At 32.2% G+C, this 25,904-nt stretch overlaps 2 protein-coding genes across 4 annotated transcripts in view; both read left to right on the top strand.

Annotated features, from left to right (window-relative positions):
• Positions 1-25,887, top strand: part of LOC125068053 (glutathione hydrolase 1 proenzyme-like) — a 60,459-nt gene extending 34,572 nt beyond the window's left edge. For all 3 annotated transcript variants that reach the window (XM_047677039.1, XM_047677038.1, XM_047677037.1), the window contains 8 exons: positions 8,059-8,279; positions 11,755-11,944; positions 16,114-16,317; positions 21,540-21,789; positions 22,389-22,579; positions 22,856-23,096; positions 23,337-23,450; positions 23,642-25,887. In XM_047677039.1, the coding sequence (XP_047532995.1) occupies positions 8,059-8,279; positions 11,755-11,944; positions 16,114-16,317; positions 21,540-21,789; positions 22,389-22,579; positions 22,856-23,096; positions 23,337-23,450; positions 23,642-23,791 (1,561 nt within the window). In that variant the 3' untranslated portion in view covers positions 23,792-25,887. The remainder of the gene's footprint in view (positions 1-8,058; positions 8,280-11,754; positions 11,945-16,113; positions 16,318-21,539; positions 21,790-22,388; positions 22,580-22,855; positions 23,097-23,336; positions 23,451-23,641) is intronic.
• LOC125068054 (nuclear protein 1) lies at positions 1,055-1,762 on the top strand. Its single transcript, XM_047677040.1, has one exon. The coding sequence runs from the start codon at positions 1,157-1,159 to the stop codon at positions 1,355-1,357; it is 201 nt and encodes a 66-aa protein (XP_047532996.1). The 5' UTR covers positions 1,055-1,156; the 3' UTR covers positions 1,358-1,762.
• Positions 25,888-25,904: the final 17 nt, after the last annotated feature.

The following is a 25,904-nucleotide window of genomic DNA, read 5'->3' as shown; positions in this document are numbered from 1 at the left end:
AATAAATTTATTTTTATCAGCGACAGCGTTTTTTGTAGTTACAGATTTTAATAATGATATATCCTTGTTGTATTTTTGTTTAATGTACAAAACGTCAATTTATGGAATGAATAAACCATAAAAATTAATGGTATACGTTATAACATACAATTTTTACAATAAAAAAAAATCTTTACAACATATTCATCAACAATTCTTCAACTTATATATGTTTGCTTATTGTTACACTTGCAAATAGCAACTCAGTAACACTATTCACGGATAGATGGCGTTCTTATGCTTTGCCACTCCTAAACCAACTTACAATATCAATTTAGAGCAGTATAAAAGGTAACATAATAAAAAAAAAAATTCTTAGTTAATATGAACTATTTGAATATTTTTTTTCATTTTGTTCTATAAAACTCAGTAATTATACACAGTGTATAAAACATTTATATACATGTTATAAACACACCGCGTTCCATACCTTTGTTGTGTTTGTATTGTACATAACATACTGCATAACTATATTGTTCTGCACTGTTGATAATGTTGCCAGCACATAGAAATTATACCATTTACTTGGTAGAGAAATCAGTACTAATAAAATTACAAATAAAGTAATGATCAGTCGGATAGCCATCACAATACAATAATATTAAAATATTAGAGGCCACTGACTAATTTGTATAATTAATGAATTCGGATACAATATTTATTTAAGTTTGATAATAATGATCCTATGTTTTTTAAAACACAATCATCGTAATTTTCAAACAATGATTAGGAGATAAATTCTACAAATATATATTTTTGGTAAGCGGAAATCAAATTACAAATAAATAATGAAATAAAAAATAAATAACGAAACAAAATTTAGATAGAATAATTTTAGTGCGTGTAGTTGTTTATACCATTTTGTTATGGTAGCCCAAACCGGCTTACTCACACATTTGAACGAAAAACATCCTTCATAATCGGGTCGCTGCTATTTCTCTAACCAATCACGTATCGAGAATATTATCGACGCGCATGCGGTCACTGACGTGTCTGCCTCGGCCTATAAAAGCGGCTCTCCACTCAATTCGACGTACATTTGTAAAACAAATCTCTCGTGACACCGTCACCGCAAATAATAAGTGTTTTTATTCGTGAATTAATACTAGTCATAAATATGTCTGAGGCTTTCTTTGATGAATACGATTATTACAACTTCGACCACGATAAGCACATTTTCTCCGGACACAGCGGCAAGCAGCGCACAAAGAAGGAAGTAAGCGAGCACACTAACCACTTCGATCCTTCTGGACATTCGAGAAAGATCGTTACGAAGTTGATCAATACGGAGAACAATAAAAAAGCAAATAAACATTAAATGATTGACTAAAAAACTGACGACTATGGCTTGTAAATGGAACGTCGATTTAATGCCGAGCGAACGGAGGACATTATGGCGGATACCCGAAGAAAGCACGGGTCGCTCGTCGTTGAGATCAGTGGAACAGCCGCGATGGTTTCTGCTGACGCAGAGCTTTTATTATGCACACTATAGTGGAAGATTACGCTGGCGGAGCCGGCGTGCCTCATAGCCGCACCGGTCAACGCCGGGGTGAATCTATTTTGAACAACACCGTTCCAATGACTGATCTCATCTCTCTTGGGCTTGTTGTAAAGCCCAAAATCTCTGTGTTATTAATTTCTAGATAGATTACGTTATTGTATCATTTCGTGGTACGCATGTGACTGTAATAAATTAAGGTAAATAAAATAATTTTATGAATTTGTTTTTTTCTTTCAATATTTGTTTACGAAGCGGAAAGATTGATACGAGGTTGTTGGCTTGGTCTCAACGCGCGATTAGCGCTATATTAAATGTTTATACACAAAAAGAACCTTGAGCGAGGCAGACTGAACTGACTCACATGACCTTGTTCAATATTATCTATTCCATTTTCCAGTTCTTTTGCGTCTTAAAAAATAAATACTTCTATACAAATGTTTAGTCTCAAGCTTGTTCTAGTTACCTCGGCACAATTTAGAACTAATTCATTTCAATATATAATGTCTGTATATTTCTAAAACAATTTTGAGAATATGCCTAGTAGTTAGGTACTTAGTAGGTAGGTGGTTAGTGGTGGTAAAGTATAGACTATTATATTTTCATGGATCCAATAACAAATAATTCAAATTCGTTAATGATAATTTAAGAACAATTCTCTCATAAATACTTGAAACAGACAATGAACCGCGTATTAAAAAAATAAACTTCCTAGGTAGGTATATAAAATACAGTACTGCGTTTTATTATTTATTTGGAACTTAATATAGCGAACCAGTTTAACTGGTATTTGTATACAATATATAAACAGTTCATGTAAAGGCAGAAATTTGTTATATAATCAATCTGAATATCACGTGTGCTTTTTACTACTTTGTTTTGTTACTTTTTTTGGGGGGTTGTTTGGTCACCAATTTAACATATTGGTTCCCTATGGGAACTTAACTATACAAAATATAAGCTATACATTGGAATATCTGCGGTTTAATCCTATTATGCTGTATTAAGGGGATTTACATAGTTAATAATATCGAGCTTCGTTCAGTCATGTGAATCACGTCTTATCGCGTGTTTTGGAATATTATAACAAAGCCGTTTGTAAACAAAGAATATTTACTGAGTTTATTTTTTCTTCTCATACGATAACTCAAGTTAATTCGATGTTACGCGTTATTTTTGTTTATATTCTAATAAATGTCAACTTATATAGGACGTCAGATACGAGAAACAAATATATAGTTCATAATTGTTTTTATATATATACTTATGGAAGTGACTTCTTTCTTCTACTCGTAAAATATATGATGTATATCAGATACATCATATGTGTTTAAGAATTCATTCCTTAACATTGATTTATAAAGCCATTTAAAAGAATTGTCTCGTATTGACATACCCTCATTTTTGGAGTTGAGACAGGAGAAATCAGAGAATTTCACTTAAGCTAAAAAAAATTAAAAACCTTTATTATATAAACCTAATAAATAACAAATACTTTTTAAAATTGTATCATCATCATTCGCTTATCCGTCCCATTTATTTGGGTTCAGCATAGTATGTTTATCCATATTTCTAATCATAATAATCCTCAATTCCATTTTGCCTGTGATATAGGTAGCTCATACTGTTAATCTTTTATCTGTCCACTGTTCTCAAGACGATTTATTACAGCTGTTTTAATGTTAATTGAAAAAAATTATACCGTCTACCTAAGTTAATAATAAAATTTTATCTCGAAGGTTGATTTAATATGTACATTTTCACGGTTCAATTTTAATGAAAAATTATATATATTTCTTCTAGAAAATTCTTAGTGTAAAAATTATAATCTACTTCACTACTTTGGTCCAAAATCTCAAATACTTACTATGATGATTAGAACTACGAAGGGTTGAAAAGAATATGAACCCGTGATATAATTGCGATTCGTTTCATTGATAAAGTTCAAGGCGTTGAGTTGATAAAGATATTCAAATTATGTGACAGTGTGCCAAAACTTATGAAATAGGCGTTATGTAATATTATGTTATGTAAATATTAATGTTTTGTTTGTTACATATGATTGAGATCAATTTTAATATGTATTTATTTTATTATTCTCCTAATTCAATATTTTATTAAAATTTATGTTGTTTATCAAAGATTTAATTTTGCGATTTTGATATTTAAATATCTAGAGACCTTGATCATTATTTTTAAGACGTTCTGCGCTCGCACGTACTCGTATGTATGTGTTTGTTAGTGTGTGTGTGTTTAGAGAACATTATTATTTAAAAGGATATTATGCGTGTTTATGCTTTGTATGTATGGGGGCGTGTAAATACAAATGATGCGAATGTGTGTGAGTTCATCTTAAGAATAAAGTATGATATCAACGTATAATAGTGTAAAAAGCTTATTAAGTTTTAACGACGTTTGTTGATGAATAGTTTGTTTTATGGTATTCAATGATACGTACGTGTAATAATTTTAAAGGCCTGACAAATTGCGATAGTCACTTGTTTTATAAATGTTACGAATCACCTACACTTTCTAGATTAGGCATTGATGTACAATTAAAAAACATAATCAAATCATTTATTAATGCGCCTTTAAATTACGAGTGAAAAAGTCATCCAAGTCGCCATATTAACTTACATTTTAAGAATTCAGCCTCCTATATACTTTTACAGAATACTATTAATAATTGAAAAAAATAATATATTGATGTAAGTATGTCTATAATGTTTATCGCACTATTATTATTAAAAGATACTTATCATTATAATAGTCACCAACGCTTAAAACAATGATTCTTTAAACAATAGAAGATTGCTAACAATAAGTGCCATTTTCACATAATTGAATATTAATAAACTAATTCAATCACTTCAAGTATTGAACACAATTAATAACTGTGTTAATTAGCAAATATATTTTCATTCAATTTTATACATATAATTATTAACATGAAACCCTTAATTATACATAAATAAAAATAGTTACTTTACAAATCATGACCGCGTAGAATGCTTGCATTTCTAATTAAGATTTCAACATTTTACACTAATTATAAAATTGCTTTTATCAAAACTGAAATATTATGTAAATAATAATAAATCGTTCCATTCACTTTATACATCAAAACAAGAACTTTCTTTATAAAAACAAGCTGAACACGTATTGCATTAAGATAGCGGGATGTATTTATAACAAGCCGTGTGGTTCATGATACAGTTTATCTGAACTTTATACGGCAAACATATTGGTACCTTTTTTTTTTTTTTTTTTTTAACGAGGAGGAAATGCATTTACGCATGCCGCCCGGTCGGGGGACCGGGACGGGTATGTGGGACTCAACCGGGAACTAATGCCCCGTGCCAGGGCACGCTAGTGCTAATGCCCTGTCCTACCCACTAAAACCATCCTCGGGTTTCCACCATGCCGCCGAGTGGTGAGGCCACGGGATCGCCAAGGGCATGCAACCGCGACCCCACCAGCGGCAGCCGCCGTAAGGCGGCTGAATATTCATGGAAAGCGCGCCTAGTGCGCGCCTTCCCCCTCATCCTCCACGTAAGAATGTAGCGAACTCCCCCGAGTTCGCCACTGGAGGCTGGGCGTCAACGAAGCTGACGCCCTGCGGCGGATAAGATGGTAGGCTCCGCCGCTGACCGCCGGTGTAAAACACCTGGGAGGCTCGAGTAGCGAGCCCTCCCACTCCCTCCTAGCCAACGAGGCCACTCACATGGTCCGCCCCGACGCCGATCAGGGACGTACCAGGAGCAGCCCCGCGGCATCCCTCCCGCCAGTCTTAGCCGTGGCCGACGAGCAAGCTCAAGCCGGCCCCGTTGCCCAGGGTACACCACGAGGAGGTGACTGACATGTACCCCAAACATATTGGTACCTACGTCAATGTTATCGTTTACATGAAAATAAAATAATATATTTTTTTTCAGTGTGTTTTTATTTTTAAGTGAACTCGATTTGATATCGATGCCTTTGGATTAGTTACGTTTGATAAGAGAATTATTATAATCTTTAGAAACGTTTTCGTATTTCGAAATAATATAATTTTCAATCATAATAACGAAGAGGAAATTATATTTTTAAGTTTAAATTAGTAATGGTATTGCGTTTGATTTGCGTTCAGCGGTGCTATTCTGTAAGCTCTCTTCGTGTCTCACTCGTGAAAAATTTAAAACCGACCGAAAGTGAATATTGAAGACCAGTCTTCGGGTTGGGCATAGAATTATTCACCACGATTTTGGGGAAACAAAGTGTTGTATATGTTAGAGGTTTGGTCCCTGATTACAACAATAACACTTGTGTCGTGCTACCATGCGCCATGTTACCATAGATAGATTAGAATACCCATAGCCTCCCCCTCCTGCGCCAGAACATAAAGCCGCAATCTGATCTTCTTTTCCCTGCCCAAGGCTTATCTAATTGGGGTCGGTTCAGCATGTCTTTTCTTTCCATTCTCCTCTATTATTCGTCATCTGATCGTTCACATCCATCTCTCTCATATCCATAGTCATACACTCCAACCATTTTTTTAGGTCGTTTTTGTCCAATCCCTACCTCTACGCTCATGCGAAGTTTTATAAATTTCGTACGGGTAAAGCCGCAGGTTCAGCTAGTATGGAATTCTGAAACAATAGGTCCGGTTGACTTGAAATTTAGCATAGGTACTCCTTTCGCAATGTGTCGCTCACTGGAAAGGATATTTGGAAATTTTGACTTGAAGTCGGAAATCGGATAGGTTTATTTTGTATGATTTTTTATCTGTACGAAGTCGGGACGGAGTATTAGTTATATTTTGATATGTTCCGAATGAAAACATTACAATTACTTACCTAATATTCCACTTGTAAAGCATTTGAACATCAAATTAAAATGCAATTCAAATATCTGTCGATGCCAAGTAGTTACAGCATTAAAGATGGATGTTCTATCGTACGATATTTTTAATAGTTTAATTGTTAGCTAGTATTTGAGCATAAAATTGTCAAGCTAGAGGATCTATGACAAAAAATTTGTTTGTTTGAATGCGCTTATCTTAAAATCTATCAAATCCGTTTTGAATAAAGGACTTTTCGATAGATAATATATTTACTGAGAATGATTGTAGACTAAGAACTTTATCCCTACGGCCTGCGGGGACGGGTCGGGACGGAGTGATAACGTTTAAGACGACTGAAACCTCGTGGAGCGGCTAGTCATGTAGTATACCTATAATAAATATTAAAATAAACGTGCTAAAAATGTACATAGATAGGTACAGCAATATTTTTTTTATGATTCATTTGTTTACATCAGTTTTTATAGTACATAATTTATTGTTAGGTTTTTCAGAAGCAGCCGTTGCAAAAGTAAATAATGTATAATGTAATTTCATTCTAATCTCACGCGTCTTGCAACGTGAACGTCGTCACACGTCCTCTCGCCTTGAACTAACTAATGCTCTTTATTTCTTATACCTATGTTCAAAGTAACCTTATAAGTGTCGGAATCAAATTACAATATATACAAAATACATTACAAAAAATACACTCATAAGTCGCGTTACAATGTTTTTTGTAGACATAAATTGAGACTTAATTTATTCGGGTTACCTGCATATAAATGTACCTACTGTTTTAATTATGACACACCTATACATACACTCATGTTAAACAAAAGAACGATGCCGGTTTGTCTAGCCATACGTTAAGAATTAAAAATTTAAATATCTGTGGCACTATTCCGTAAATCTAACAATGTATCGAATTCACTGTGAAAATCAAACGTGAAATTACTAAAAATGTCGATCAGACTGATTTATGTCCAGCTGGCCGATTTTTGAAACGTCGACGATTCTCAAAGGATACTAAATATCTGCGCGAAGCGTATTATAGTGCATAATCTATACATATAATAAAATCGGAGTGTCTGTTTGTAATATTAAAATAACCAATTTTTACTAAATGCATATGTATGTATACACGGTATATATACCAAAATAACATTTTTCACAATTTTTGTCTGTCTGTCTGTTTGTTCCGGCTAATCTCTGGAACGGCTGAACCGATTATGAAGGGACTTTCACTGGCAGATAGCGGATGTAATAAGGAGTAACTTAGGCTACTTTTATTTTAGAATTATATATAGAATAAAAATAAAATCACGCTACAATATCCAAATAACTTAAATTCAAACAACGCGCACGAAGTCGCGGGCACAGCTAGTAATATAATAATAGTGTGCGCAAAGGTGCACTCTCTATTCCCTCACTAACATAATCCGATGGGTCAGACACGACCGGAAATAGTTCAGGCATAGAATAAAAGGCGTTACGTCTTACCAAGGCATATGAGTGTAAATTTCCAAACTAATAATTTTAATGGGAAACGGGGTTTATACCAGGAGTCAACCATTAGACCAACGATCTGTTCCCCATGATTATGAACTACTATAATTTCATGATGATAGAAATATACCCAAATAACTGCAACCTGAAGTATATTATTACGTAGTTCATAAACATATATTTTTTTCAGACATATACTATCAATCAATGGCTCAGCAGTGGATGCCACTATCGCGGCGATGTTCTGCAACGGACTCCTCAACCAGCAGAGCATGGGTCTTGGAGGAGGATTCTTTATGACTGTTTACGTCAAGGAGGAGGAGAAGGCGTACACGGTTATCGCTAGGGAGAAAGCCCCCGAAGCTGCTACCCAGGATATGTTCAACGGAAACTTCGATAAATCTTCGAAAGGTTAGTAATGTTTAAAAAATTATGGTTAAACTAGAACCAATGAGCTGATATGGCCCAGTGGCTAGAACAATGAATCTTAACCGGCTGTTTCGACTTCAAACCGGAAAAGCACTTCGAATTTCCATGGCATAATTTCCGTTTGTACTTGATATCGTGCTTGACGGTGACCTACCTACATATTTATTACAATATTAAATATCATCAAATGATATATCATGATGATATTTAACACAAACAGAAGCTAGAGATTAAAAACTTCTTCGTTCTACTATTTCACTTCATCGGTTTTTATTGTCACATTACAAATATGTCCGAAAAGTGAATTAAGTGGTACTACTACCGTCTCACAATGCCGGGTCCAAGCAGACATGGTGCCCTGGGCTAACGGCTTTACTATTATTTATTACGAAAGATAATTGATTTTTCTGTTTTTTTTTTTTTATTTCCTTTACAAACTCAATGACAGTTAATTTGGCGCAAACCTGTATTTCTATTAGTAGGTATGTAATAGGTACTAAAAACTATATTAAAATCTCAAACCTAAAAAAAATTAAAATTAAATAAAGAAATTGTTTTTTCATTTTAAATTGTATTTTCCTAAAAAGCCAACTAAACTATTTATTACACCTGTTGAATTAGAAAAATATGAGTCATACGAAAATTAGTCATGTGTCAGTTAGGTACAAATGTACAAGCTAATACCATTTAAGTACATACATGCTAGATAAATATTAGTAAACTATTATAGCAACGTTTTTATCGTATTTACTTTTATAGCTTAGTCAATTTAGCTCAGGAATTTAGAACAATAATACCGAACTGATTTAATTTACTACATTTCAGTATCTTGAGCCAACCCAGATTGCACAGATAAATAAAAAAGTTATATAAACTCTTTCGTTATTATTGCGTAAAAAAACAAAACAAAATTACGTGACAATAGATCGTTATCAGAAGATTTGATTACACACGATCCTAAAGTTACAAACGTGACTACCATTATAACGATTAAATAATAATATTTGTAATAAATCGATTTTTAGATAATAATATATACTAAAGTAACTGCAATACGTCTGATTCCCTAGGATTCCCTACAATTTAAAATGTACTTTTTAGGACCAGACCGATTTATTGATAAAATACTCTTTAAGAAAGCGTAGAGTTACTATTCGTTAACTGAACGTCGGATCAATAATAATTTAAAAGTATTTCATAAATGTTATTATTTAAGCTGGTGTAAAAAGTAACTGCTAAATTTCTTCATGGATTTTATTGGTATAAACATTACGAACCGGTAGTATTTTATTTCATTTTATATAATTCGATCCAAAAGTGCTTGAATTTAGAAAAGTTTGAATGAACTTTTGAAAAAAAAAATCTTGTGCAACTATACAACAATTCTTAGTAAGGGATTTTAAAAAGTTTAGTCATTGTCGCAAGATAAATATGAATAAATTCAAAAATACTAAGAATGACCTGGAAATTTTATAAACGAACTGATAACAGGAAATATCATTATTTATCAATGTAGGTGATGTTATTTATCGCTGAATTATAATCTATTGAATGAAACAATTGTATAAATAGGTATTAACGTTTTTGTTCATAACAAAAACATTGTGAAACAATGCTTTACAATTAAAATTCAGTTCAATGCCCGTAATTTAGGTTGAGAAATTAAAAATGTTAGAATTAAAAACATTAATTGATTTTGTCTTACGTGGCACTTATTTAAATTATAAGCAGAAATTTTAGAATTATTACATAAAGCAATATTAACAAAAAAATATATAAGTACTGATACATCTTTTTTATATTTATAAAACGAAAATTATTTTTTTTTCTTCAAAATGGCGTCCGAATCAGGCATCGCGTTTATGAGAAAATGATTTTATAACGCTTTAGCATCATCAAGATTTTGAAACCCGGTGGCGTTCGGCGCTAAGGGATTTGCAGGCGGTTAGCACCTCCTTCGCGCCTTCTGTTTCATAACTTATATAAGGGGTAAGACTGACGAGACACATAGAATCAGAACAGAGTTTTCTAGGATCATCTCGGAATTGCATACAAATCGTAGGAAATACAGACATTTCACAGGAAATGTGTGTATTAAAGAATGTTTCAAACATTATTTTACATTATACCTAAATAGGTTCGGAATTTTATGTATTTCCTAGGAATTGAGTAGAAATCCTAGGTTTCATGCATTTCCGGTAACATAGACGCTAACGTTTGCTTTGTGCTACAGAATCATTTATATATATTTGAAGTTGATTTACATAAAAAGAGTATCTTGATACTATAATAAACGTGTTCATTCATTTTTTTTTAGCATTAGCAGCTTGTAAATTTTCCCACTGCTGGGCTAAAGGCCTCCTCTCCCTTTGAGGAGAAGGTTTGGAGCATATTCCACCACGCTGCTCCAATGCTTGTTGGCGGAATACATATGTGGCAGAATTTCGTTGAAATTAGACACATGCAGGTTTCCTTACGATGTTTTCCTTCACCGCCGAGCACGAGATGAATTATAAACACAAATTAAGCACATGAAAGTTCAGTGGTGCCTGCCTGGGTTTGAACCCGAAATCATCGGTTGTTAAGACGCACGCGATCTAACCACTGGGCCATCTCGGCTTCAGTGTTCAACGTGTTCAGCGATTGTTTAAGTACACTTAGTCTATTTACAAATGCTATATTAATTATTACAGAGTGAGATATCTATGTATTACTTGATAATTTTTATTTATGAACTAAATATATTTTAAAAAATCATAATTTCGACAGCCAAGTAGTAATGGCTAAGTAAAAGTCACAGAACGTTATAATGCCATCATCAAATCTTAGTGTCAATATAACTTTTATTTAACTTTCGATCGAGCTTAAAACTAACTGGATGTCGAATTCGCATAACTTTCGTGCAAGTTTCTCCCGGAGCTTTCACTCATTCTGGTTCGTTGGTACATGTGGACGGTTTCTCTAACGTTCAATGATAGTTGAGATTTATATTTTGAAATATTTACAAAATCTGTATTTTAAATAATGACATAATATTTAAAATACGATTACCTTTGGTTTTTAGTAATAATTCCCCTTGCAATTATTTCAACGAAATAGACAAATATGTATATAGAGATCATTTCTTATATCTTTACCTTTATACATTCAGTCATCGAGTTTAGTTTCACTAATATTACCAATCAATCAAAAAATTGGCATTACGTTAATCCATTCAATAATTTCTATTTTTCATTCAAGTATGTATTTGAAATTAAAAGCTGGAAAAATAAATCCAATAGTGTTAAGCGACTCCATAATATAATTCAATATGAGTTTATGACTATTTGTTTCTACTATTTGGTAAACCAAAATGCATTAAACCAATGTGAATGAAGAAAATAATGTTTTATTAGAACATTTTTTGAAAAAGGAATAATTTTAAGAGTATTTTAAGAAACCACGTTTTGTCCATTAGGTCCTTTAGCGGTCGGCGTGCCAGGCGAGCTTCGTGGTATGTGGGCGGCTCATAAGCGATGGGGCAAGCTGCCTTGGGAGAAACTAGTGACACCAACCCTCGAGTTTTGCAAATACGGGTTCACGATATCGAAGGCTCTCTACGATGGCCTCGAAACTGCACCTTATATAAAAAACGACCCACATTTAAGGTTAGTCAACATTTAATTGCTTTTATTGAATGTTATTTGAAGAGTGATCAGTGTGACTGATGCTGTCTTCCTCTTTTGAATGTCAAATCAATGGTGGGAGAAAGATAGAAAAAAAAGAGTTAACCTAAACACCCACTAAACAACGTCTATAAGCAATGTACCTATTTATAAATGAAGTGCATGAAAGTAAAAATTATAGCAATACTTAAGATAATTTAATAAACGGATATTCTAATAACTTGTAATGTTCATAATTGTATATTGATCTGCTTAAATTTGTAAAATACCAGTAACCCGACCCGGCTTCACACAGGTGCAATGTATTAATAATGTCAAATTCTTAAAAACATATATAGAATAATATAATTAATTCCGGAGATTACCCCTACAAACAAATGATACAAACAAATTTTACCTCTTCATAATATTGATATAGACTATTAGACAATTAAAGAACTCAATGCAGTATTATACAACGAATTTAAGATGCATCCTGACTAGAGTTTCCAGGTATTCAATTGCCGGACATGTTGACTTTTTACTTCTCCACCTTTTCCGGCTTTTATTTGGTTTTTATAAGTATATTAAATTAAGCGGAACGCAGTCGGACGTAGTGCCTCGAGAGCGAAACAATTACCGAATCATGTTATATATGTACGTAAAATATTATGTACGTATGACCGGATATTAGGACTATATGTCCGACTTAAATCAATGTCAGTTTTGTATTTTAAAGCCCAGTAGCCCTGGCTCCGACCTTCTCTGGGATTGCGACTACCTTACTCTTTTATAAACGGGAAGAGAGAAGCACAAAAAAGCTAATAGCAAATTTAAGCCATAAATATAATGCTGCATACACCAATCATACGAGGAGAAGAGTCAAATAAACAACATTTGACTGCAAATTGACGCGATACAGTTGGTTGAGAGCTTGATTAAACTATGATATTCACTATGGATTTGCGAAAAAATTGCGTTTTGAACGTCGACGAAACTGTTATCGGAATTTTGGAAGCAAAATTAAAGTGGAATTAGGTAGTTAAGTGTCATAAGTGTTGTATTATAAATAAATATAAATTAATCACAAACTTTTAGTAGTGCATATAGCTGAGTTATTAGCGAACTTCATGAAATACGTAAATCTACGGATTGTTTATCTTTTTTCCTACTTCAATTGGAATAGGCTATAGATATATTTTCTGATTCACATTGCTACGCGTCTAGAGCGATCATTGGCAAGGGCTCATTGGCAGTCTCCTAAGTCACGTGACAAATCTATATGAAATTATATAAATATCACTATTGTGTTCTTAGTCTTGTTCGGTTACTATGTATACTACGTACTGTTTATCAATATAGAGTCCCCCGCACCCAGCCTACTCTAACATAGCCTACTAATGTACTCAGTGGTGTAGATAGGTAGGCAATGGCCTCGGTTCATAGGAAAAGAATCGGGCCCTCAACCCCTCTTTCCACCCCCTCTTTAACTTATATTGCCCTTCAAAATTATAGATAGGAAAGGAAAATCTTATGAGCAGGGTCGAGGTTTTCTAACTTCAGGAGCTAGCGATTTGGCTGACACACTCTTTTCAAAGCTTAGGTTAGAAGGCCCCCTGAGCTCCGGGACTCTGGTGCACTGCATCACCTGGCCCTACGATAGCTACGCCACTGTGTACTATCTCATCGATGACAATGAGGTTTAGATAGAAAATTTTACAACTTTTTACTATACCCTGTTCAAGTTAGCTTGATCTTTTTGACAGACGGGCTAGTGATGGGAAACAGAAAATATAACATATATAACAGTCGATGGAACGATGGAATCCGTAATTCAAATTAGAATAAAAAATATTTACCTTATTTTTCTAAAATGAGTTATACCAGCTAATAAGACCCCAACTACTAGCCATAAAACCCCAACCAAAAGTAACCCCGTTCGTAATAATAACTTAACAATTATCTTTAATAATGATTTTTTAATATCGATATTTGTAACAGTTACTGCTTATTATTCGCGTCCGACCGATGTAACATTATTTTCAGTATTTCTATTTAAATTTTACTTTGAAGCAATAAAAAGTCTTAAAATTGAATCTTTAGAGCCTTTTGTATTATACGTATTTTTTAAAAAATTACAACGATGACATAAATTTGCAATAACGAATTATGTTCGTCATTGCAAAGTTATGTCGATCAAAAAAATTTACATCCGTCAAAAAGATTAATCTAAAGCTATCTTGTACAGGGTATATGATACATTCCTAACAGACATAAGTATATTCATGAATATTGGTTTTAATAATGGCGCCATTATGATAACCTAACCAAAAGACACAAAACACTTTCGCTCTACCCTGATAAAGCCGGTTCTGAGTACGTTTTATAATATGTAGTATATTATAAAATGAAGACCCTCACTCGCGTCTCTTTCTATATAAACGCGATGAAAAACTATCGAACGGAATTTCATTCTATTTTGACCAATTAACGGAGTTATTCCTGAACGTTTAGGTATCAATAGTTTGTGTGTATTGGCTAAAATATAACGATGATTAATTGAAGATGTCGAAAAATCCAAACGTCCAAAGATTACGTGCGTTATGATTTTCTCTTTATGTGGATCGCTAATACCGACTGAAAAAACATCACCTAAATACATAGATATTGTATATCACATAGTTTGATTATGATTATGAGCGAACAATACAAACTCGCTATTGATATCAGGAAGTATGTAAAGGAAAACCTTGGACGCTTCCTTGTCCTGTGACCGTTTCGTTCAACAAAAAAATGTCACATGACTTCATTTTATATCAATTATAATGAAATAGGTAATAACATAAATATATATACATATATATATAATAACAACACGTCTGGGTTATAAATATTACACAAAAAATGATATAGTTCTCTATTATGTAAGATATGAATCTGGTAAAAACCGGTAAATAAATTGGTGATTAAGATCTTAATATTTTTTTTAGGTTCCCTCACCACCGAGAACAACATACTTTGCTTCTTACTACTATTTATCTGATTTCAATGACCTTCATATAGAAACCACGTGCTATATACATATATAAATATGCATGTTTTTATATTTATGTTTGAGGTTAATAGACTTCAATAGCTTTTGACCAATCACCACGATATTGGACACATCTACGGATTTTTTAATGGAGGAGACTTTTACTATTCGTAAAACCCACATCAAATTCTATACAATTAAGCACGGAGAATATTATAGCCGAACTATACCGAAAAAAAATGGCGAATGAATTAAAAAGAGGCATTAGAACACATAGCGGGCTAACTGTATTATAAAACGTTACTAACAGTCATTGCAATTATAGTAATTTGATTTAAATGGAAATGTTAAATTAAGGCCGACGTGACGTAGAATTTATTCGTAAATATCTAACTACAACGTTCTACGCATCAATAAGTTCATACATACATACATGTAACTGAATACTATTAATTATAATTATTCTTCTAGATACTTCTACCGCGCCTCATATTTAGACAATTTGTATAATCCGTTAGAAACTTAAAATTCTATGTAATATAATATAAACATAAATATAAAAAAATCAAAACTTATGTTAAAGAGTCTAACTGTGGGACGGTAGTAACTATTGAGTTTCTTGTCGGTACTTCTACAATCTGAAACGATAATAGATTTATATACATATAAGTAAAATGACAATAAAGATCCTACTTTTACATATATAAGCGGAATATCACTAACTCATCTCGGCACGAGATAGATTTGAATTTAATGTAGTTGCTGATTCAGAGAGGATTTTCGCAAAATTTCAATGTCAATTGGGGAAGTGGGGGATATTCTTTTAAACAATTTTAGCCGTATTAATATTTTTTTAATATTACTCAGTTTCCGTATCATATTTATCTAATAAAAATACATGACTTGTATTATTAATGTATTTCGTTCACTAGTAGTATGTATGTAGTATTTACAATTTGAGTAATTTATATTGACTATCAACACAAACTCAAACTACTGAGACTAAAAATTTGGGGGGCGATGTATGGTGAGGGTATCGTATGAATTTTACTAATACTGAGACGGGACGGTCATGATGCATGCTGGTAAAAAACAAATCAGGTTAGCTCATTAAAAAAAAAAATTAATTTTGTTACAGGAAAATGTACTTTAATAGTTCGAAGAACAAATTCCACAAGCCAGGCACACTTGTTAAGCCTAGCGAGGCTCTCTGCAACACGCTCCGAGTAATAGCCGAGAAGGGCGGGGACGAGCTGTACAACGGTACTTTGGCCGTCGAATTCTTAGAAGATCTGAACAGAGTTGGCAGCATCATTACCGCTGATGATTTGAAGAATTACCAGTGAGTTGTTTCACATTATTTTTAAGAGAAATTATTTATTTAATTTTGTTACTAGACAAAAAATATTTATTTATCTTAGGTACAAATAAATCATGATCATATTGATTTTCTTGGAACGAAGTGTTTACACGCGGCTTACACTAAAGTGAATTGGCAGACATCGTCTCGTAAGGAAAAATACGTTATGCCCCTTCTGGGCTACCTATCCCCCTCTGTCTCTTTCTCTTATCTACGGTTTTATATAATTTTATTTATACTTAATTTTTATTATTTTTTTATTTCACATGGAATTTTAATAACAATTTTGTTTCTGGTTATCGAATTATTCTCAAACGTTAATATATTTCATTGTCTGTCCGTACGTCCCACTACCCTTCTCTTTTTATATGTTATACAATGTATATAAAGATACGAGAAGAGAGAGTTTTTCGATCAACTGAATGTCCATTCATTTTATATCAATAAATTCCCATTGCCCAGCGTTTGGGACACTGCGATAAACGACACGTAAAGCCGTTGGTCCTGCGTCTAACGCTTCTTAGATCGTCTGCGAATGAATGGAATGGCAAACATCGCCTTATGAGAATTTGAGAAAAGAAAATGCATCTTCATTTGCACACACGGATTTACTCTCGGTCGGTTTCTCTTGAGACTCTGTGTCAGGAATCTGTGCCTAGAAGATATCATCATAACAGATTTATCGTTATATAATATAAAATAAAAACAATATATATCTTATTTATTAGGGCATCGATTTGTAAGATGTCAATTCTGTTTTACTGATCGGACATTCGGACCTTAAATTAATAAATTTATAAAGTAAATTTAAAAAAACGCTGTCTTCAAAAATTCGAAGACAGACGAATTGATTACCTCCCGTTTTTTAAGACGACTGACAGTGCATGCATATAAATATATTTTTAAAATGTAGGTATTCACTTTTATTTATCGTTTTATTAACCGTCTAGTCCATTCAATCGTTATCAATTCAAAACAATACTTATCTTTCAGTATATTTACAAGCACATAAATAAATACACACGTAAAATCTGATTAGTAAATAAATAACAAGCATTATTTTTAATCTACATTTTTTTATTTATGAATTATCACAAATATGAGGCGTTTATTATTTTAAAAGTAATTTAGTTATCTTATGTTTTAATAAACAAACGGTTTAGTTTATGTTAAAAGTAGTTTCTAATTTTTAAAACTTTACTGTTGTTTAACCAAATGGTACACTAACATCGTAACGTAATACATAGTTCGATAATAATTTAAGCTAAGTTCAAAAGAAACAACATACTCCAGAAAAAACGACCATGTTTTCATTAATGTTGGGCTATTCATATGAGTTTATGAAGTCATATACATTTTAAATTGAAGAAAATATTATTAAAAATTAAATTAAAATATAATTGAATATAATAGAATAATACAACTAAAATTTAAACTGATATTATAATTATTATTTGTAAATAATAATCTTTTAATTTTTTTCTAGTAATTAATTTCTGGTCGATATCTACCTATATCTAATTATACTTATTAATATTTTTAATATATTCTTAAAGGTGTTATCATAAATATAGTGAATAATTAAAAACAATAATAGAAAAATGTTTGCTGTTGATAAATAAATAATGATCGAAATGTTTACTTCGAACATTAGATAACAAAACACGACCATGGATAACGACAACCTTGACTTAACAAATATTAGGTAAACAATGTGTTACCATTTATTATAATACCAGTTGCGGGCTGTGGCTTCGCTTGTGTTTTTGAAGCGTATGTCCTCCCCTGAAGTTCCAGCTTGCTTCATATTAAATAATAAAATATAACAATCGGCGCCGCTGCCTACATTTTTTTTAAGGCATTGGTTGGCGGTCGAGCATATAGGCCACCTGATGGTAAGTGGTCACCACCACCCATAAACAAAGGCGCTGTAAGAAATATTAACCATTCCTTACATCACCTATGCGCCACCAACCTTGGGAACTGAGATGTTATGTCCCTTGTGCCTGTGATTACACTGGCTCACTTACCCTTCCATCCGAAACACAACAATACAGAGTACTGTTATTTGGTGGTAGATTATCTGATGAGTGGGTGGTACCTACCCAGACGGGCTTGCACAAAGCCTTACCACCAAGTAAAGTAAAGTATAAAACAGATTTAGTCACGAATAATAAGTCGTTAACGCCATCTCTGCGTCACATCCATAAAACTAATCAATTTACATTAAAGTCATTTGTTCGCTTGATTTAAATTCCTCGACGATAAGCATTTATTAGTATGTAACAATATACATTTATTTCAACAGAGATTTTTTATTTTGTTTTATTTGCGAGGTAGAATAGCTAACCCTATCTGGTAACTTTTGATGATTTGAACTGTCGAGATAGGTATGTTGAGATATATACCTAGTTAAGTGGCATTGTCTTTTGTCATGTATATGAATATTAATAAGGGTCTGTTTATAGTGCTCAATATAGCAAAAATATTCAAATCGCAAGGAATACGTAAATCTAAGGTTTTATTTTTATTTCTCCTTCGTTTGGGCTGGGCTATAGGTAGGCGTTAGGTAACAAAATAAATAGTACGATGTATTTATTGTGTTATTCAAAAGAGGGCATCATCACTTTTAATATTAAGTTTATTGTGTTCTCGAATCATTAATGTGTTTACATGATAACAGCTGTTTATATATGTAGAAGAATAAACGAATTCTATGACTCATGAAAGAATGTTTTTCTTGAATATTAAGCACTAGTGATGAAATAGTTGCTATTGCTTGAATCATAAAAAAATGTAAATACATTTTGCGCGTTAGGAAGTAAACGATATATAACTTGTTTCTAGTTCTAGATATTACGTTTGAAGGAGAACAATTTTATATTAAGCTAGTTGTCGCCTGCTTTGCTTGCGTTTTAGGGATAATGTAACATGTCCTTCCTTGGTGTTCAAGCTGTATAAAGGATCATACCTGATTAATATTTTTCGGTTCTATGGGTTGATTGTGAAATAGCAACAGACAGACAGAGTTACTTTCGCATTTATAATATTAGTATAGAAGTATACATTACCATCTAGTGGCGACATTTGTAAGTTGGAGAAAATTACGTTATCGTGTTATTCTCGTATGAGAACTTTGAGAATAAAAAAACTTTAAATCTAACATATGCATTTGAGAACTTATTGATAAAAAAAAAATAATAATAATGTGTACGGAATACAAATAGCCTATTACATTTGTATATTTATAGAGAAAATGAGCTTGAAACATTATTAAAAGTCGTATTATCAATAAAATTATTCATAAACTAACGTAACATGGAGTAACAACTGAATTTGTAGTTAATATTTCTCAAGCAAATATACATTGTAAAAGTACGACACAAAATAGACTGTAAGAACCTATTTAAAGAAAGTACATAGTAAATACAAAAATTTAGTCTAATATTTAAAAAAAAACCAACAACACTGGTGTTCTTCTAAATATTTTTAATGATTTTAGATTCGAAAATTTCTTAGTTTTAAAATAATGTGATGTTATGGTTCAAGTTTACTGATCTTCAATATACCCAATTTATTTTATTTCTTCTTTATAAAATAACAGTAATAATAATATTTAGTATAACGCCCCATAGAAGCGTCATTTTGACGAGACGCCCAAATATTTTAACTCGGTCTAAAAAAGTACAAGAGTTTCGAATGCCAAATTAATTACGGGAAAAAATCCTCTTTTTGTATTTCAATCAAACATTGGACCCGAGCCAGATTTTGGGCATTTGGACAAACTAGAATTTTATCTATCGCTACCGAAAATCTCCGTAGATTGAATCGTGGGCATCTCGTTAAAACGAAGTTACTCGTAATTTTTCAGCTGGATATAAATTAATTACGAAGGAACAATGTACTGCGGCTATGTATTTTTAATACGAAAAAGAAAATTTATTATGTACATTTAAGATAACTAAAATTAAATCAATATATATCAGAACGTAATATCCAATTATTTTAGGTAATATATTTAAAACTGTCTAGGCGAGCTTGGTCACAAGGATTGTGCAACCGTTCGAGTACTAAGTATGTAGGTACTTCGCATTCGCTTCGCTCGCTGGCGACGATGTATTGAGACTCTAATCTACGTTGTCATAGGTTCGATGTAAATAAATAGAACATTGTAACAATCGACATCATTTATTAGTCGCAGACTATACAGGGGTCAACAGTTATCACCATGTAATCGCATTATATATATTCGCGTGACATTGTGATTATTGGTCGATCATTTAAAAACAAAAACTATTTGTATTTTATTTAAATAGTGTTATTTATATAGAGCAGAGCCGAGATGGCACATTGACTGGAACATTTAAATCTTTACCGAAGATACAATGCGGGTACAATCCCGGGCTAACTACTAAGTTTTCATGTACCTACTTAATTTAATTTATCTCTGCCTTGCGGTGGTCAAAACATCTTGAGGAAACGAGTATGTATAGGATGGGATTCTGTCACATTTTCCTATCCAACAATCCGATTTGCTTCAAGCATTATTTTAACAGATTAACAAGATGATTACGTATGTTTGGTTTATAAAAAATTGGCGAAGATTAGTAGTCAGAAGCATCGACCTAGATCCAAAAAGTAGATCGATCTAAATATTTAGTTCATTTTTTATAGGAACATAATAAATCTGTACAATTGGTGTCTTAATGTCTTAACGAAACAGCTACGAATTTATCAATAGATATAAATGAGCTTTGAGCAAGCCCGCCTGAGTAGGTACCACCCACTTATTTATCATTTATCATTCTACCCACAAGCAATGTTTTATAAAAATGTGTTCCGATTAGTGGCATTGACGATGTAAGAATGGTTAAAAATTCTTACGATGCCAATGTCTATGGGCAGTCGTGACCACCTACCACCAGATGGCCCATTTGTCCGACCTCCTAACTTTGTAAAAGAAACATTGATAAGGAGAATATATGAAACTGTTACTTAAATATTAATAATACATAATCTACCTTACCTTTGAAATTAATGCCAGCCAAAGAACATATTTTATTTTTGGAGTAATTTGCGAATTCAAAATCCATTAGAAACTTTACTGTACAACGCCCAAGTTACAACAAACCTACGTAAACAATATTATGTATAAAATGAATACATAACTTGTCTTGTAATAGTTTCTAATGTTTTACTTTCAGGCCAAAGATCACAGATCCAATTTCCGTATCATTGAGAAATGGAGATGTCCTATATACCCCCCCACCGCCCAGCAGCGGAGCTATTTTGGTCAACATTCTAAACATCCTCAGCAGCTACAACTTTACAAACGAAAGTATAAATGGGACAGATAATAAAATACTCACTTACCACAGGATATTAGAAGCCTTTAAATACGCTTATGCGGCTAGGACTAAACTGGGAGATGAGGATTTCCTAGATTTGAATGACGTAAGTATTTAATTAACATCTGTTTTCAATTTTTTTTTTTGAAAACGGAACATATATATTAAATAACATCATGACATAAAAGTTTCTGAAAATATTTTACGCTTGAGTTTGTATTGATATTTAATGTTAAACGAACGTTGGAAAAAAACAAACATCCGGCCGAAAACAATCTCAGCCCGGACTTTTGCCAAAACCACGTAAGAAAACTTAAATTTCTCAAAATATATTATCTCCAGACAACCTTTGTCCTACTGACTATTATAGAGTGGTTACTTTATTTCTTTAGCACTAGCTAAATCTAATTTAAAACATAAAATAGCCATCACTCTTTTTATAGAATAGTTCCTGCTCAGTTATTAGCTTAGAGTAACAATTTCAAGTAGTTTTAATGTAAGGCTCTAACGAAAAATATGTACATGATGGGTAGGATTTTTTTTAAAAATCCGTTTCAATTTTTAACTGGTTTGATCATAAAGATCTTAGTTAAGATGGTTTATGTTTTAAGAGCGAAGTAAATACTAGTAACAGTTCAAAAGTAAAATGTATTATTGTGGCGTTTATTAGCGTTTCAAATACTTCCATATTTATTTTTATTCTAGTTCCTGTACAACATAACAGCACCCGACTATGGTAATGGAATTCGGCTCGAAATAAACGATACTATGACGAGTAACGACACAAATCACTATGGAGCCACTGAGTACCATAAATCCGATTCTGGAACTGCCCACATATCAGTATTAGCGGAAAACGGCGATGCTGTATCATTGACCAGCTCAATAAACTTTTAGTAAGTATTCTTCCAGTTAATACACCCTGAAAGTTGTTGATTTAATAGGAAATAGTAAGAACATTTTATGGCCTTATCTATTTGAATTATAATATAATTATTCCGTCTGCGTGGTAGCTCTTACGTATCACTTAAATCCTTTGAAAATATTATTTTCTTTGGAAAATAAATTAGCAATATTTACGTTTAGTAAATCACTGTTGATTTTTTTTACTCGCATTAGTCCAATCAATGCAGTTTTGTCTCATACTCATCAAGTATCATCCCGATTTACAGTTATGGCGCTGGTTTCTCGACTCTCAACACCGGCATCATTATGAACAACGTCATGGACGATTTCTCTTCCCCCGGTATCACGAACTACTTTGGTTTAAAGCCATCACCTGCTAACTTCATCGCGCCTGGCAAGAGACCTCTGTCCTCGATGAGTCCCAGCATTATCGTTGATAGGAATGGCAATGCAAAACTTATTATTGGTGCATCTGGTGGGACGAAGATCGTGACTGCTATTGCATTGGTATGTGGTTGCAATTCGCCGTTATATTTTATTTAAGGTGTTCACCTTATAACTCAACTTCGCTCATATACACTTAAATAAATTTAAATTAATACACATCACCACAATGCCTTATTATATACCTAACATATTGGCATTAATATTGGTTCTGCATAATCAATTAATCAAAGACAATGTTATTTTCAAATAGACTTACTACTGCTGTTGATGCTTGATATCGTAACCTTGAATTTGTTTCAGGTAACAATGCGTAAATTATGGTTCGACCAGAACATCAAAGAAGCAGTTGATGAAGCTCGCATTCACCATCAAATATTCCCGATGACTGCTCAATACGAATTTGGCATAATAGAGGTAACTGTCATGTTGATAGTTTCAGATGAACAAACTCCATAACTTTGTCATTTTCATTAAATATTTTAAATTAGATTAGTTTTAGAATAATTTGGAATAAAATTATAATATTTTATGAATGTCAAATAAAGCAACACTTAAAACATTTCATAATAAAAAGTTCATTTTAAATACATTATTTCTTATTTCAGGATATTGTCAAAGGTTTACAAGCAAAGGGTCATGGTATGGAGCGATATGGTGGCAGGGGTTCCATTGTGTGCGCGCTCTTCAGGAACCAGACAGCAATATATGCCAATGCCGATTTTAGGAAGGGGGGCGATGTCGCTGGAATTGATTAAGAAATCAGTGCTTATATTGTGCTATTTTAAATTATAAAAATCAAAAGACTTTTACTTCACTAACATAAGCGTGATTTTAATGCCGTATTTTTGTTTTTGAATGCAACATTTTAATACACCATGTTTTTTTTTCTAAATTGCAACAGTATATAGCTGTTACTTATGTTTTCCACAAAATCGACCTAATTTTAGATTATTCAATGTTGAGTCCCCAGTGATAAATTAATTAAATCTTGATAATAAGGTATTTGCTCACTAAGTATTATTGTTGTTTTAATATTATATTCTTAGATACCATAGTGAGATATTTTGTCTGAACTAATACTTCACAAGCACTTTGTACTTTATTAGAAACAAACGCCCATAGTACTATAATTACGAAAATATATTTTTTTAAGGCTGCAACTATCAACCATGCTTCTAGAATAATTAAATAATTATTTATACAAAATATGCATATTTTAAATAACCTCCTATAGAGTAATTATAATTATCTAAAACAAAATATTCAAGCCACAGTCTTTGAATATTTTTCAATTCTCATTACGTGAAATTAAATAACAGATTAAGATACAACCATAGTCGTTTATTTTAATAATAAATACATTACAATATATTTTTTGCCGTTCCCCTTGAAGTGTTGCTGTATCAAAAAACTAAAACATTAATGAATGTATTAAAAACAAAGAATGAAATGAATGACAATAAAGTATAAAAAGGTTCGAAAATCGTGAAATTGAATGGATTTGTATTAGTATTTAATTTCACCAAGGTTTAACACTTGTTTATATTTTCTTAATTTCAAAGTAATAGGTATATAAATGTCGAAAAGATCATTATTGTTATTTATGTCATAAGAGCCGATTGTAACATTGCTTTAAATTTGACTTTAAAATGACACGACTGTCTTATTGTACAAAATATAGAAATATTTATCTACATAAAGATATATCAATAAAATTGATATAAAATATATTTAAGAATGAATAATAAGTGCCAGAAGTGACAATGAGAACCTTTATCGTGAAATTGTATGAAATTGTAGACATTACTGGATTTTCGAATATTGAATACGAAATGTCATTAATGACAAATTTCCCATCGAAAAAAAAAACAAAATAAAATTTCATGTGACATTGGCAGAATAGTTTACGCTGAAGCACCGCTATAACAGAATAAAAAAAAACTCCAATAGTTCATATTATCATCTTTATTATACCTCATTTTTTCAAGTAAGAAAACATTCCTTAAACAGCGTTTAATTACATTAAATTATATAGCTCACAAGCAGTATTAATTAATGTTTAGAATCTAGTTTACTTAATAAAATCTTAGCCAGTACGGAATATGATGTGATTGATTGTTCCATTCGTGTCGTCTTACGTATAAACATTGTATAACGGTGACTAAAAAAGTAGGTCTTCTTCTTTCGAATGTCAAATCAATAAAGATAGAAAGAGAGGAATCAGTATTTAACTAAACAGCTTCTAAGCAATGTTTAGTATGTAATTTATAACTCCACATACTTTTTACTATATCTTACTTTAATATTTTTTAATAAGTAAACAAAAAAAACACTTTCTTCTCAAATTACATTGTTAAAATATTTGTGTTAAAAATTGTACAATTTAAATGTATTGTTTTTGATAATTTTAAGTAAGTTTCAATTTTACAGTTGGACTGTGTAAGTATATAGTTGAAATGTGAAATTGTCTTTATTTTATTGAAGACAATTTCACATCATGCTAAGTTATAAACTGGAAATAAAATTATACAAGTTGATGTTTGTTCTTTATTTAGTTTTTTATTAATTTGTTGTGTTATACATATTTATGTTTGTCCTACAGCTCGTATATAAATATTATTCCCCTTTATTATTTATCAAACAATGCTCTAACAAACCGACCTCTCCCTCGTAAGGGCCTATTGAATACTTGACAAAATAGCAAAGTATCAACTATAGGCTTCTAGATTTAAATTATTTATTAGAATCTACTACACCCGTGACTTCACGGTGACTTGCACATTCTACCGTAACAATAACAAATTAACTGGAATGAAAATATTTCAACTTATTCAAAAACCTTAAGTGCAAACCGAGGCTATAAAAAAC

Source organism: Vanessa atalanta, chromosome 13 (genome assembly GCF_905147765.1).
Source record: "Vanessa atalanta chromosome 13, ilVanAtal1.2, whole genome shotgun sequence".
NCBI classification, from domain to species: domain Eukaryota; kingdom Metazoa; phylum Arthropoda; class Insecta; order Lepidoptera; family Nymphalidae; genus Vanessa; species Vanessa atalanta.
This window is presented reverse-complemented; position numbering and strand designations above follow the sequence as displayed.